A 15,902-nucleotide genomic window follows, 5' to 3' on the forward strand; every position below is an offset into this window, starting at 1 on the left:
GCCTCCATGCCTTTGGTCTGTCACAGTAACTTCCCATCCTCAGAAACCATTAGCTCAAATCAGTCATTTCTTTTTTAAATTGTCTTAGCCACGGTGTTTTATCCCGAACAAAAAGGAATGAAAACAAATCAAAAGACATAACAATGTTTAGTTCATTTCAGTACCCAAGAGAATCCATTCTAGAAGCTTCCCTGTTATCCCCATCAGCAAAGGCTTCAAACAGGGACAGAAATATATTTAAACACTGAATTGAAAAGATGTTGAATTAGGAAAGGTTTGCAGGAAGATGCATACAGTATCTCTCATTCCAAGGTGAATCCTGAACCAATGATCCCTGGGGTTTTGTGTCTGCTGGCTTCTTTGAGCAGAGGCAAGCCCAGCCCTGATGGATGGGGGAGCCACTTGAGTGGACGCAATGCAGCTTGATGGTCGTAGTGGGGTTAAAATAACAGTTCAACGGAGACACTTCCCAGATAATAAAACAAACCATTAGTTTGAGACAAGAATGTCAGTATGATGTACAGAGTCCCCAGAGGATCAATGTTCCCTAGATTATGAAAAGTATAAAGAAAGTTCCCAGGTAGGGCATGGGTTCTCAGTGTCAACCTGTGCTCTGGACACTTTGCTAGCATGAGGGTGGGCATACGGGCAAAAGAGCCCTGCCTATGTCAATGAGGGCTTGGAAGTATATAGTATAGAATACATACTTTCCTCTGTATCACCTCTGTGTGTGAGACCCATTGGGAAAATTACATAACTGGAAGGGAAAATAAAAGTTTTCAGTTTTTACATGAACTCGATGAAAATCCCCTGTTTCAAGTCGGCTTTACAGCACACCTAGCCGGAGAACTCTTCCCCCTCGCCTCAAGTACCAGCCTCAAAGACAGCCGCATTCTCTAGGACTGGGTGCCCTTCCCTTAGGCTGCCTGTGTGGAAAGGCCGCTCTTAAATGGTGGTATTTTTTTCTTTCTTTCTTAACAATACAGTTAGTTAATTTGAGGATCTGATAGAAGCATACGTCAAGAGTCTTTGCTTAAGTTCCCATTTCTGTCACCACAAATGATTTCCCTTCTTTTGTTCCCTCCTCTCTAACCATAATCCTCTCTGCCTGGTTATTTGAGACAAGAGTAGATAAAGCCTTCCTTCATTTTCTTAAGTGCTCTTATCCAAGCACCCGCTCTTCAAATGTGCTGAGTAAGGGCCTCTGAAGGGAGGATCCCCAAGGAGCAGAGGTGTCCTGCAGGCCAGCGGTTTCTTATGCGGGCGCCAGCCATGCATCACTGACTGCTTGCAGTAGGTGGACCGAACTCTGACCCCGCAGGCTCCCAGGCTCCCAAGAGTCCACTGTGGAGACCAGAGTGGCCTCCAAATGGCCTTGCAGCATCGGAGCTGGCTTGTTAGGATGGAAGCTAACTGTGGATCTTCTGGAGGGTTTTCACCATGGAGAACACACTTGTCTTTTTAAACAGGGACTCACAAAACCCAGTCCCTGTCTAAGACCCGATGATAAACAGGGCAGCCCAGTGTTCCCGAGCCTTGAAGCAGTTCTTTTCCACAGAAGCAGCCTCTTGCTATGTTTCCGCCACTTGCACAAAGCAGCAGGCTAGTGAATGCATGGTAGGGAGCCACGGCTCTTGGAATCTACTGGAATGATCCTGCCCATTCAGCGCTGGGGAATTCGGGCAGTATTTCACAGTTGAGGAAGGGCTCCCTCCTTCTCTGAGCTCTCGCTCAGCTCAGGGCTTTGACTTGAAGACTGCAGCTTACACTGTCAAAACGCATGCTGATTTGATCCCTTTATTAAAGGCTGGATCCTTAGAAAGCCGGCTCTGTTCCGTGATAAAGGACTATTCAGCGTGAGGTCTGACCCTGCAAGCAGGCGTCTGCGGGGCCGCAGTGGAGCGCTTGCACCCCCTACAGGCTGACCAGAGCCAGTGCGACACTGACGCGGGCTCACCCCCTCCCTTCTGCCTTGCTGGTGAGTTTATTTGAGAAGGTTTGTAGAAGTCTGACAGTCCCAAAAACAGGCAGGGAAGGGCAGGGAAGGACTGGTTGCCACTTTCCTCAAGAAACCAGACTCCCAGCCTCTCCTACCCTAGAACTGAGTTTTGCCCAGCTTCCAACCAGAAATCAGGTTCTTGCAGGCGGGAAGGAAAGGGTAACAAGGACAAGCTGTTCCAAAGAAATGTGTGGCCTGTGTGGTCCTTGTACCAGAATCTCTCCAGCCTCTGAGCCCATCGTTCTAGCTGATGCTGTCACCACAATTTGTCAGTTTTGAGCAAGGCAGTCAATGTAGTGTGTGTGTGTGTGTGTGTGTGTGTGTGTAAGTGTGTGCAGGACACAGCCAAGTTCTGCCCCCCGGAGCCAAGAGTAAAGAACTACCCTTCAGGCCAGGCTCAAAGAGACTTTGAAGGGCATCATTTTGTGTACCTCCACCTTTCCACCTAGGCTGGACCTGAGCTCCCATCAGAACAACAGAGCAGGAAGAGGGGGGCACGGCCCAGACAAAGCAAGCCTTCCTGTGAGCATTCAGGAAGGAAGTGGGTATCAGTCCTTGGCATGTTCATGTCCAGGCCATGGCTATAAAAGGCCTTTTCCCTACAGGATAGCACTGGCCAAGAGAGCTTGAACTTGGCTTCTAACAGGAGAGACCTACATTTGTACTGTAGCCAGGGAGCGGCCACTTCCTCACAGCTTCCTCTAAGGAGGAGGAAGCACTTAGCAGAGGCCAGAGAGTGAAACTTGAAACTTGCGATTGACACAGGGAATCTGACCCTAGACAATGTGACGAGCATTGTGGATCGTGGCCCCACCAGGAAGAGCTGATCTTGCAGAATTGAAGTGAACACATTTTATTTTTCCATCCTCAAAAATTTAAATTAGTATTTAAAAATCCGAAGAACACTATGGAGCAAAAGATACGCATTTCATTGCATTTATCAAACAATGGGTGGTAATATTTGAATATTGTTTGCATGTAACTTTTGGTGAAGCTTCCAGAAGCCTCATTGATCCTCAACTTAGGACATGGCATTCTTTCTCCAACCTGCAGGAGACTCAAGAAAAAGCAAGGATTACCCTGTAGTACAAATAATAAATAATAACAATATATTATTATATTATATTAATATAATAATAATAAATCAGAGATAGATGTTGGGTCAACACAAAAGCCAGAAAAGCAAAGCAGCCAAGCCACTAGAGAAGTCTTACCTCTACCAAGGCTGGGAAACCACAGACTAAGCAGACACCTCTCTCTCCTCCCATTTTATATTCCCTCTAGTGCTGGGATTAAAGGTGTGACTCCCTAGTACTGGGATTAAAGTACAGGCCACCACCACCTGGATTAGTTTATAAATTGATCTTGTGGCCTTGAACTCACAGAGATCCACCTACCTCTGCCTCCTGAGTGCTGGGATTAAAGGCGTGCGCCACCACCGCTCGGCTTCAGAAAATCATTTTTTGCTCAGGCTGGAAGTTACTGTGATTCTAGAAGACAAAACACAGGCTAGACAGACCAGATGGTCTCCCCTGCCCTAAACCTTAAAGCTGACTATAACATAGAGTATAGTTGCTCAATATAGTAAGCTGAGAAAAGCTTTAAAATGTTAGACATAGTCCATTGTTGAAATGGATTCTACATGCAAGAAACCTCAATACACTGTCACAAAGGACACCTGTAAGAATGACTGAGTATCCATGCCCAACTATTTTTAAATAGTTCCAAGTATCAGGAATTAGAATGAAAGCTCAGCATGGTGGTCCGTATCTTTACTCCCAGCACCTAGAACTGTAGACACCAGTGGACCTCTGTCAGTTTGAGGCTAGCCTGGTCTACATAGCAGATTCCAGGCCAGTCAGGGCTACAGAGTAAGTGTCTCATAAAAGAGAGAGAGACAGAATGACAGAGAAGTCAAACCAAGCACGCTCCTCCCAGGAATGCTGACCAATAGGAGTGGGGGGTGGGGGGGTCAGAAAGCTTCTAACCTAGAGAAAATGGCAGGAGGAAAGGCCCCAGGATTGCAAGCAGAAGCAGCTTCGTTGCTACCATTGCTGTTTCCTATTGCAGCCACGCAACTTGGACATCATGGATCACTTAAGAAGCATCTGCAGGCCGGGCGGTTGTGGCGCACACCTTTAATCACAGCACTCGGGAGGCAGAGGCAGGTGGATCTCTGGGAGTTCGAGGCCAGCCTGGTCTACAAGAGCTAGTTCCAGGACAGGCTCCAAAGCTATGGAGAAACCCTGTATCGAAAAAAAAAAAGCGTCTGCAAATTGCTGGTGCTAGGAACCCTGCCCCTGTTCCAACTAGTCTCGCCAAGGACTCTTATTCTACAAGGTGTGTCGTGGGATATTTTGTCATTAAATTGTTCCTAGAAATGAAATGTTCAGTAGTAGGCTATATTAACACAGAATAAAATAAAAAACAAAGGCCTATGCTATCAAAGAAGTCATAAAAATATACTGACTAAAAACATCCGTCTGCACCGGGTGGTGGTGGCGCACACCTTTAATCCCAGCACTCGGGAGGCAGAGGCAGGTGGATCTCTGGGAGTTCGAGGCCAGCCTGGTCTACAAGAGCTAGTTCCAGGACAGGAACCAAAACCACAGAGAAACCCTGTCGTAAAAAATAAAACAAAAGCAAAAACATCCCTTTGTAGATGCACCCATTATGAGGCAGCAGTAGTCGGCTTTGGAGAGACAGCAAAATGGTGGTTGCCCAGGATGTGGGGAAGGAAGGAAAGGAGAGTTTGTGTTTAGTGAGTACAGAGTGTCAGTCTGGGAAAATACCAAACAGTTCTTGGTGGATATCACCTTCATGGGTGGATGATACCAATTCCAGAATATGAGACTGCGGAGCGAACGCTGGCCTGGCAGCTTGACACTAGGGCTCTTGGATTCCTATTGTTGAAAGCTGCAGTCAATGGATACACACCACATTTCCATGCTATCATTAATCCTGAGAGGTCTAATAGAATGGGTAAATCAAAGATGAAAGTTCAGCCATTACCCATTGCCCCTGAGAAATGTCTCATATAAATATGGGACTTTCTGTAATATCAAGCCAGACCAACGGCTGTGGGATCGTTTACATATACTGGTTGGCAAGCGTTATTTCTTGAGTTGGCATTTTATCAAATATGCACTTGCTTATGGAGATCATAAGCTTCTCTCTCTCTCTCTCTCTCTCTCTCTCTCTCTCTCTCTATTATACTATTAAGTAACTCTCAAGGCAGCTCCACTGGTCTCAGAACTTCTCTTTGGAAGTCAATGTCCAATGAAGGAAATTTCCTTACATTGTTTCCAGCCCAGGGCCTGGCACTGAACTCAGCGGAAGAAAGATGAGTTGGAAGAAAGGGCAGCATCACTCAGGACACCTGAGTGGACTGTGCAGGAGAGGATGTAGAAGGAATGGGACAAGAAACAGGCCTAAATCCAGTGATGCAGTTTCAGTTAGTTGGCAAGAAAGAAAGGAAGGAAGGAAGGAAGGAAGGAAGGAAGGAGGGAGGGAGGAAAGGAGGGGGAGAGGGAGGGAGGGAGGGAGGGAGGGAAGAAAAAGAAAACCCACCTCTCAAACACTACAAAAATGATCTTAAGAAAGATCTACTCATGTTCAGTCACCAAAATTGGGTACATGGACTTTCTCAAAGTCTGAACACACAGGAACTCCAGTGGCTGGTGGTGGTGTTGCTTCTTGGCCATCCACACTTAACCATGGGTGCTTGAACTAGAATGTGTCACTACAGGATTGTCATGGCCTCCATGAGGCCTCACTAGAAACAAACAAGTGTGACCTTTAACACAAAATTAACTTTGCATCGCCTTGTCTGTTTAAATTGTGGCTGAGTTTTCTCTGTTTTTTACTTCCATTCAAACTCATTTCTGACTGAGATCCCTGTGTGTGGATTTTGCTGTACTTTGACATTACATATGAGGAGGATTCAAGAATGAGAGTTCTGTCTATTGTGAGTTTTCAAAGACTGAGAGCAAAAGCAAAGGGAGAATCCCAAAACTTTTTCATCGACTTGCATTTGGAGAATCAATGCTCTTTCCTGGCACCTGGGAAAGGTGGCTGATGTCGGGACGTGGTCTTGATGATGTACTTTAACATACTACTCTCTGATATGCGTGAGCTTTGCAAGCTAAACCAACAGAAGAGTGATCATACTCCTCACTCCCACCAGCTCACTTTTTGTGAAATCCATTCCATTTTTGAAAAAAAAAAATTTGTAATATCTCGGTCTACGTCTTGCCCATTCTATTTCCTAAATAGTTGAAATATTTGGATGTGATATACTTATACAGTACCACAATTGAAATAATAAATAACCTCACAAACCTCTTCCCTGGCTCTCCAAATATTATATATCTAACTTGGTACCATTACAATCATAAGGACCTAAACAAATAAAGAGGATGTATTGAAAAACTCAAACTGTACATCAGCAAGAATGGGTTGAGAAGGGAGCAAAATTTCTGATCTTCTTGATGGTATAGCTCTGAAAAACTTAGCCAAGACACTCTGTCAACCGAGTCTGTTTTTTTTTTTAATTTTTTTTTAGTAGATGGTATTCTTAAGCAATCTTACTTCTTCTTTGTTTTGTCTGTGGAGCCCCATGGTGTCCTGAAACTTGCTATGCAGATTAGGTTTCTCATGAGTAGACAAATCCCTAGGGCCCTGGTAAATTAGGCTTAAAAACCATGCATCAGTCTTGGATTTAATTTTAAAGAGAAGGGAAAACTACCTCTTAAATTATCCGACTAAAATTAAAATATCAAATATTGATAATATTTAAAGTGTTTTCTTGGAAGTTTTATTTTTGTTGCTGTTAATTTTAAATGGTGTAAACAACTTTCACAGTAGTGTATATTCACTGTAAATTCTCCAGTACTTTTTTTCTGCTCTGCAGCTACATGGGTTTTCTTCACAGGCTTTCTTAGATTCAGAAACTTCATCAAGATCCACAAAAGACCCGTTAGCCAATCTTGCCTTATTAAAATACTCAAGTGAATTAAAAAAAAATTAAGCTAAATGAAATTTCCTTTGGAAAAATTAATTAATTAATTTGTGAAAAATTAATGCACACATTAATTCAAGGACCCAGGACCTAAATACATTTTATACCTGTGAGTAGTTATGGTCCAAATACATGCCTTGCAGGTGGGGCTGCCCATGGCATTGCCTGTACAAATATCTATGAAGTCCTATGGTATATCTCTTGAAAGTTTGTACAGTGTCCTTTTACTAAGTCTCCTAGAATCAGTGTTCAAAGGCATTCAGAGTGTGACACCCAGGTAGCAGGCCCACAACTCTATTTCCGTTTTTCCAGGCTGGGTCCTTAGCCTACTTCTTCCCGCCATTTTTCTGTCCCGCCCACGAGATTCTGCACGTTCTGTGACGCAACTAAATTGACCACAGTCTCCGGTGAACAAGATGGCGGGCGGAGAAGTCGGTGTGACTCTTGGGCAGCCGCACCTTTCTCGTCAGGAACTCGCCACTTTGGTGAAATTTTGCTTTTTGAACTGTTTAAACAAAGTCTGTAGTGGGGGAAAGCCTTGGGATTAGGTCGTCCTAACAGTTTTAGAGCTCCGAGTCAGGAAATTTCACTCCTGGACCCGACCCTGGGGACTGCGATTAATGTGGTTTTTAGTTCTCCCATCCGTCAGAAATTATTGTAATTCAGCATGTTTCTTTCTTTACGCTTTAAAAAGTGAAGTACGGACAGGGAGGACACCTTTTCTGTAGATAGAGCAGGAACGTCATGAAAAGCGGTATATGGTAAAGGAAAACCATTGGATTCCCTTGAAATGTTTTCTTGCAGGATGTGACCAAGTTGACTCCCCTTTCACACGAAGTCATCAGCAGACAGGCCACCATTAACATAGGTAAGAGCGACTGTGAATAACAGAAAATGTTTTTTTCCTAAAGACTGACTGGAGCCTTGAATAAACTCAATATTCACTCAGTTATGAGATTTATAAACTTGACTGCGTGGGTTGCCCACGGCCGGAATGTGACAGATCTTGGGAAAGGAGTTACCTCATGTTTCAGGGGCCGTAGGGAACTTTGGCTTCTTAATTCAGGAGCTTTGTTTATTTTATTTATTTGTTATTTTTATTTATTTACGTATTATTTATATTTATCTGTATTTTATTTCTTATTTATTGCTTATATTTATTATGCTCATTTCGTTATTTGTTTACTTATTTATTTTTATTTATTTATTATAAATTTATTATTTAATGCTTTTATTTATTTATTGTGTTTATTTATTACTTTTAATTATTATGTTTATTTACTTACTATTTTATTATTTATAATTTGTATTTATCTATTATATTTATTATTTTATTTATGTATTTATTTTATTTCTCTTTGAAGCAGCATTTCTCTACCATTCAAGCCTTTATTTATTTATTTATTTATTTAATAAATATAAAGTCAACAGTTTTGCCTAGTCTCTTAAATAATTTGGTGTAATTATATGCATATTAATTTTTTTTATTTTTGTAGGTACAATTGGTCATGTTGCTCATGGAAAATCAACAGTTGTCAAAGCCATTTCTGGTGTTCACACTGTCAGGTTCAAAAATGAACTAGAGAGGAATATCACAATAAAACTTGGATATGCGAATGCCAAGGTAACTAATACACTTGGGGAGTCGTCACTGTCCTAACTGTTGATGACAGCAGTAGACAAATTCAGAATTTTCTCTGAAACTTTCAGATTTATAAGCTGGACGACTCCAGTTGTCTCCGGCCAGAATGTTACAGATCTTGTGGAAGTAGCACACCCGATGAGTTTCCTTCAGACATTCCAGGAACCAAAGGGAATTTCAGACTAGTCAGGTGATTATCTCAGTGCTTATTGAAATATTTAGAGTTTTCAAATAATTTATGAGGTAAATTGATGGTTATTCTTTTTGTTAAATTGTGAATAAAAATTTGGGATGACATCTTTTTTTCTAAGAGATGTAACACAGTTTGTTCAGTAGCCTAAATTATTTTAAGATAAAATAATTAAGATAAAAGTATTAGTTATTTGGAGACTGATGATTATTTTTCTATTATTATTATTACTATTATTATATTTATTATTATAATTGATCTTATTTGAAGACTGATGATTATTTTCTTATTATTAATCCTATTTTTATTACTATTATTATTGTTGATCTTATTTGAAGACTGATGATTATTTTCTTACTGTTATTTATTATTTTTAATACTATTTTTATTACTATTATTATTAATCTTATTTGAAGACTAATGATTATTTTCCTATTATTATTATTGATCTTATTTGAAGACATGATTATTATTTATTATTATATTTATTACTATTATTATATCATTATCATTATTATTATTTCCCCATTAGACACGTCTCCTTTGTCGATTGTCCCGGCCACGATATTCTGATGGCAACCATGCTGAACGGTGCAGCCGTGATGGACGCCGCTCTCCTGTTGATAGGTAAAATTAAAAACGGTTGTAATCCCATCCGTGTGAAGTCTGAGAATCCTTTAAAAGAGGCCCTAAAGCCATGAGGGACCTGAGAGACTCTAAATTATTATTGTTGTTGTTGTTGGAACCTGAGAGACTCTAAATTGTTATTATTGTTGTTGTTGTTGTTTCTGTTTATTATACTTATTATTATTTATAATATGAGACCCTAAAGCTATGAGGGACCCTGAGAGAATCCAACTTCACCAGAAACGTTAGTGACTATCAACTGTGGAAAAAACCCAAGTGACAAAGATTCAGTCGACAAGCACAGACTTTTCCAGAAATACAGAGCTTGGTTATTACTACAAATATCACAGCTTAGGGAGGACAGGTGATCCTAACAGTATAAAACAGACATTTCTCTGTAGTCCATTGGCGGGGCTCTGTTTTTCTCTGTATTTATATTTTTATAAATGTGATTTTTATATTTTTATATATATTTATATATTTTATATTTTTTATGCTTATATATTTTTTATTTTTATGTATATATCTCTTTATATTTTTATATATTATGTATAGTTATATACTTTATGTATTGTTTTATATATAAATATATTTATATTTTTATATATATTTTGTAAATGTGATAATATTTGAACTCTGCTGCCATATGTCCGAGAGTACCTCAAATCAAAATTTAGTCATCGGGACCACAAATACCAAGTTTCCGTTTCTCAGGGATTTGACATCTTGGTCTCTGGTTTTTTTTTAGCCATGTCCTATGTATTAAATATCCTGGCGAGAGCTGCAGTTATCTTAGGGTTTATCTGCATCCGGGTAAGCTTTTAGGATTCCTCAGGACTCTGTGTCCTCCCTGCTGTGGTTCCCTGAATGTCTTTATAACACGGTAACTTAAGTCTCAAGACGGTTGTATGCGAGAGGAACCGTGAAGACTTTCTTTTTATTGAGAAATCAAACGTGTTTCACATGTTAAAACGTGTTTTTTTTTTGTTTTTTGTTTTTTTCGAGACAAGGTTTCTCTGTAGCTTTGGAGCCTGTCGTGGAACTAGCTCTGTAGACCAGCCTGGTCTTGAAATCACAGAGATCCGCCTGCCTCTGCCTCCCGAGTGCTGGGATTAAAGGCGTGCGCCACCATCTCCCGGCTTAAAACGTGTTTTTAAAAATTGATTTAAAACGTGTTTTTAAAAATTGATTTAGCGGGTAATGAGTCTTGTCCTCAACCGCAAACGTCCGAGCACCTGGCCGCCATCGAAATCATGAAGCTGAAACACATTCTGATCCTGCAAAATAAAATCGATCTGGTGAAGGAAAGTCAGGCTAAGGAGCAGTACGAGCAGATCCTGGCGTTTGTACAAGGTGAGAGGCCTTGATATGTAATTGATATGTAAGCATGTTAGAGTCACCATAGTAGATGTGTCATCTCGTGTGTTTATTTAATAGATCATGCTCTTAAGGAACAGTTATTTAAGATGAAAATACCATGAAGATGGTCGTTTCTGTTTGTTAGCTGAGGTGTCTGGAGGTATTTAGGAGCTTTTTTGATGTGTTTGTTGTATGTAGAACATAATTTTGAATTTTGCCCCTCAGGTACGGTAGCGGAAGGAGCTCCTATTATTCCAATTTCTGCTCAATTAAAATACAACATTGAAGTCGTGTGTGAGTATATAGTAAAGAAAATTCCGGTGCCTCTCAGAGACTTCACCTCAGAACCCCGACTTATCGGTGAGGAATTCACCTTTCCACCCCTAATCGTGATTATTTTTTCTTAATATGTTTATTTCATGTTTTTAGCGGTTTATTTCATGTTTTAATGGTTTATTTCATGTTTTTAAATGTTTATTTCGTGTTTTTAACGGATTTTTTCCTTAATATGTTTATTTAATGTTTTTTAATGGTTTATCACATGTTTTTAATGGTTTATTACATTTTTTAACCGGTTTATTGCATGTTTGCTTGGCGTCCATGCTTCTCCCCCCCCCCAGTCATCCGGTCTTTTGATGTGAACAAACCTGGCTGTGAAGTTGATGACCTCAAAGGGGGTGTCGCTGGCGGTAGCATTTTAAAAGGAGTATTAAAGGTAAATCACGTTTTAACTTTTTAGTGTGACCCCCCCATCCACCCTAAAAATAAGTTAAAATCGATGGTTTTGTTCTCGTTTAACAGTAAATTTTATTGAATTGTTTGATGTGGTTTTGCTAAATATTTTTTAAAAAATATTTATGTATGCGTACTTGCACATATGTATGTATACCATATGTATGCTTGGTTAAAAATCTATGGTTTTGTTCTCGGTTAAAAGTAAATTTTATTGAATTGTTGTCTGGGTTTTTCTAAATATTTTATTATATTTACATGTTACATGTGACTCACACGTGGAGTCTGTTATGGGTAATTACTTAAATTGAATGGTTTTAAAAAATATTTTTAGACTGTCCAAAATTGTCCTTGTAAGCAGGAGGGATAATATTTTAGTTTTAATCATGTTTTTCAGATATTTTTACAGGTTAAAGTCATATGTAGCCTCCAGATATCATTAATTCATTCATACATGTTCTAGGTGGGCCAGGAGGTAGAAGTGAGACCGGGAATCGTTTCCAAGGACACAAAAGGGAACCTCATGTGTAAACCGATCTTCTCCAAGATTGTGTCACTGTTCGCGGAACACAATGATCTTCAGTATGCAGCTCCGGGCGGTCTCATCGGTGCGGATTTTATTCTGATGGAGAAATGTGTTTCCCTTGATTTCGGTTCCTTTCCAAGGAAGACGTGTTATTCCAAAGATGGTCGTGTGTGTTTAACTGTATGACAATCTAATTTAGTAATGGACATATATGTATAATATAGATATATAGTATTATGTCTTATATTATTATCTTATATAGTATATACGTTATATATTATTATATCATTACATGTATATTATATATTATATATTACATGTATATTATATATTACATTGTGTTATAATTATGTTAGATATTATATACCATGTCATTATATTATATATTATGTTATTATATATTATATATCTTATATTGTTATATTATGTATAATTATATATATTCAGTTAAACTTTGACTTTTACAGTATAAAATGCGTGTTTATGAACATATGAAGAAGACATTCCAGTTTTATGAATAGTGTGACTTTTAACCTGTTATGTGTACATGTATTTATATGATATGTTATGCGTACATGTATGTCTGTGTGGTATAAGCAAATTTTGTAGAAAATGGGTTTGAAATCCGCAGTGAGTCCCAGAGAAACAGTTGTAGAGGTCTCTGGATGTACTTACTTAGTTTTATTTACGTGACAAAAACCTAGTACTTAGCATGTACGATTTTGCTACTCTGTTTAAAATTAACCCTTCGATTTCTTATTAATTTTAAAGAAATAAAATATAAAATAAAATAAAAATATATATGTTTACCCACATTTTTATCAGGAGTTGGAACAAAAATCGACCCGACCTTGTGCCGCGCAGACCGCATGGTGGGGCAGGTCCTCGGTGCCGTTGGTGCTCTACCTGAAATATTCACAGAATTAGAAATTTCCTACTTCCTGCTGAGACGGCTCCTGGGCGTGCGCACAGAGGGAGACAAAAAAGCCGCCAAGGTGAGTTCTTTAATACCGGCTTCACAGCTATGAAATATTGTGTGGTGTCACAGCCCCATTTATTTAAAATAGAATCACAAAAGGGATAAATAATAAACAAATATTTCCTATAGGTCACAGCAAAGAAAAGCGACGATGCCTTAAATTTAAAAAAAATTATTAGAAATAGGCCGGGCGGTGGTGGCACACGCCTATAATCCCAACACTTGGGAGGCAGAGGCAGGTGGATCTCTGTGAGTTCGAGACCAGCCTGGTCTAGAAGAGATAGTTCCAGGACAGGAACCAAAAAGCTACGGAGAAACCCTGTCTCGAAAAATCCAAAAAAAAAAAAAAATTAAAATATAAACATATAAACATAAAGAAAAGCGATGATGCTTTAAATTTTATAAAACGGTGGTATTGTCATGTCCATGTATGTTGTATGTGCGGCCAGGATTAACTACATCTCTAGTTTATTTTAGAAAGTTTTAGTTCCTTTTCTCTTAACTATGTTCCCTCCCTCAGGTTCAGAAGCTGTCCAAGAATGAAGTGCTCATGGTGAACATAGGATCCTTGTCCACAGGAGGCAGAGTCAGCGCCGTCAAGGCTGACTTAGGGAAAATCGTTCTCACCAATCCCGTGTGCACAGAAGTGGGAGAAAAAATTGCTCTGAGCCGACGCGTGGAGAAACATTGGCGGTGAGTGTGTTGGTTTTGTCATGGCCGATCGAGAAAATACGGTGTGTATATATACACAGACATGTATATATACATGCACACATATATACACATATAAATATATACATATATGGTGTGCATATATGCATACATAAACATACATGTACACATGTGCATATAAATATATACATATGATTGCCTGTGTGCATATATAAACATATAAATATATACCTATATGGTGTGTGTATGCATATGTGGACATACATGTATGCATATGTGCACATATAAATATATACATGTATGGGGTGCATGTGTACATATATGTATAAATATGTACATATATACACATATATACATATACTAAGAACATGTCTGAACTGAACATCAGGAATAGTCAACATGTTTATAAATTATCACACCTGTGAACCGGATTTAAAAATAAACGATTTCTTCTATTTTATTTTTTCAGCCTGATAGGCTGGGGCCAGATCCGAAGAGGAGTGACCATCAAGCCGACCATAGACGATGAATAAAATGACATGTTTGGATGAAACGAGAATATGTTGATGTTTCTTAACACGCTTAGAGATGTTTTCATGTTAAAAGTAGGAAATATATTTTCAAAGCTTATGTGAGTCAGAACTGTCGGGTTTTTCTAGTTTACATGAGAAGAAACCGGCGTCTGTCACGTCAGACTTCTTGATGTATTTAATCTGCAGGTCAGCCGGCAATGTCATCCGTGTGGCCTGGAAATAAAAATAAAACCAAGTTGACCACGTTTGCTCTGCACCATTAAACTCCCAGCAAAGCTTTTCTTAGGATTCGTTTTATTTTATATGTCCAGGCATAAAGGACGGTGAACATGGATAAACACGTGAAGGCTCAGTTTAGTTTTGCCTCATTTTATACACTTTGTTTAAATACAAGATGGAAAAATTAACGGGCTCGAATAAATTCTTTCATACCTTCTTTTAATATGTGATCCGTGTAAAATGAGGGGACCGCTAAGGGATGGGCAGCTCAAAATTGTAGATCTAGTCAAAGGGATTCATCACTCTTTTTCTAGCCTGTGCATGCGTTAAATATGCATCTGGGACATTCATACATGCAGGCAAAACCTTAAATAAATCTAAACCAAAGTCCTCAGAAAACTCATCAGAATATTAAGTTTATAAACTTAGTATATAAATATGTAACATACATAAATATATAAAATATATATTTGAATAGGAACATATTTATGTAAGTTTTATTTGCTTGGGTTTTGTCAGTCAATTCCCTCGGAGGCCAGAAGAGGGCATCAAATCACCTGGAGCTGGAGTTGACAGTTGTGAGTGACATTGTGTTTGCAGTTGTTGGGAGCTGAACACGGGTTCTTTCTAATGTCAGTCAATGCATGTAAACCGTAAGCTGTCATGAATTTATTTTATTTTAATGCAGTGTTTAAAGGCAGGAGGCAGTGGGTCCCGGGACGACACCACAGGTCGTGCGGGACTCTGAGTAGCTTCAGGCTGGAATCAGTGGGTCCCGAATCAACACCACAGGTCCTACAGGTTCCGGAAAGGCCCTAAGGGGGCAGAGGGCTCCTCTTGGCTCTGCTCCGCTCCTCTCAGCTCGGCTCCCCTCGGGTCCTCTCGGCTCTTCTCTGTTCTGTTCGGCTCGGGTTCTCTCTGCTCCTCCGGGCTCCTCGAGCTCTTCTCCACTCCTCTCGGCTCCCCTCTGCTCGGCTCGGATCCGCTTGGCTCCACTCAGCTTGGCTCCTCTCCCCTCTGCTCCTCTCAGGCTCCTCTGGTCTCTGCTCGGATCCTCTTGGCTGCTCTGGTCTCTCTCAGCTCCTCTCGACTCCCCTCTACTCTGCTCGGCTCCGCTCGGGTCCACTCGGATCCTCTCTCCTCCGCGATGCTCTGCGGGGCTCCTCTCGACTCCGCTGGGCTCCTCTAGGCTCGGCTCGGCTTGGCTTGGCTCTGCTAGGTTCCTCTCCGCTCCTCTCCTCTCCGCTCGGTCCTCTCGGCTCCGCTTGGCTCTCTTATTATAGCTAATTCCTTAAGCCCCCCCCCCCCAAGCTCAAAGCAAAAAAAAAATACTATTTTTCAAATATAATTTTTTAAAAAATTAAAGCCTAGCAGATTTAATCTGTACACATTTTAATATTTGCT

The 15,902-nt window shown here is 40.0% G+C and overlaps 1 protein-coding gene across 1 annotated transcript; it reads left to right on the forward strand.

The window, feature by feature from the left end:
* Positions 1-7,435: 7,435 nt before the first annotated feature.
* On the forward strand, positions 7,436-14,279 carry LOC121444415 (eukaryotic translation initiation factor 2 subunit 3, Y-linked-like). The gene is made up of 12 exons (XM_041646225.1): positions 7,436-7,504; positions 7,824-7,887; positions 8,516-8,643; positions 8,730-8,851; positions 9,384-9,478; positions 10,673-10,831; positions 11,063-11,197; positions 11,458-11,552; positions 12,033-12,177; positions 12,921-13,090; positions 13,595-13,767; positions 14,216-14,279. Exons 1-12 carry the CDS (start codon positions 7,436-7,438, stop codon positions 14,277-14,279), a joined length of 1,419 nt encoding a protein of 472 aa, XP_041502159.1.
* The last annotated feature ends 1,623 nt before the right edge of the window (positions 14,280-15,902 follow it).

Source organism: Microtus oregoni, unplaced genomic scaffold, assembly GCF_018167655.1.
Source record: "Microtus oregoni isolate MIOR12 unplaced genomic scaffold, Mior012 000123F_ref0000434, whole genome shotgun sequence".
NCBI classification, from domain to species: Eukaryota; Metazoa; Chordata; class Mammalia; order Rodentia; family Cricetidae; genus Microtus; species Microtus oregoni.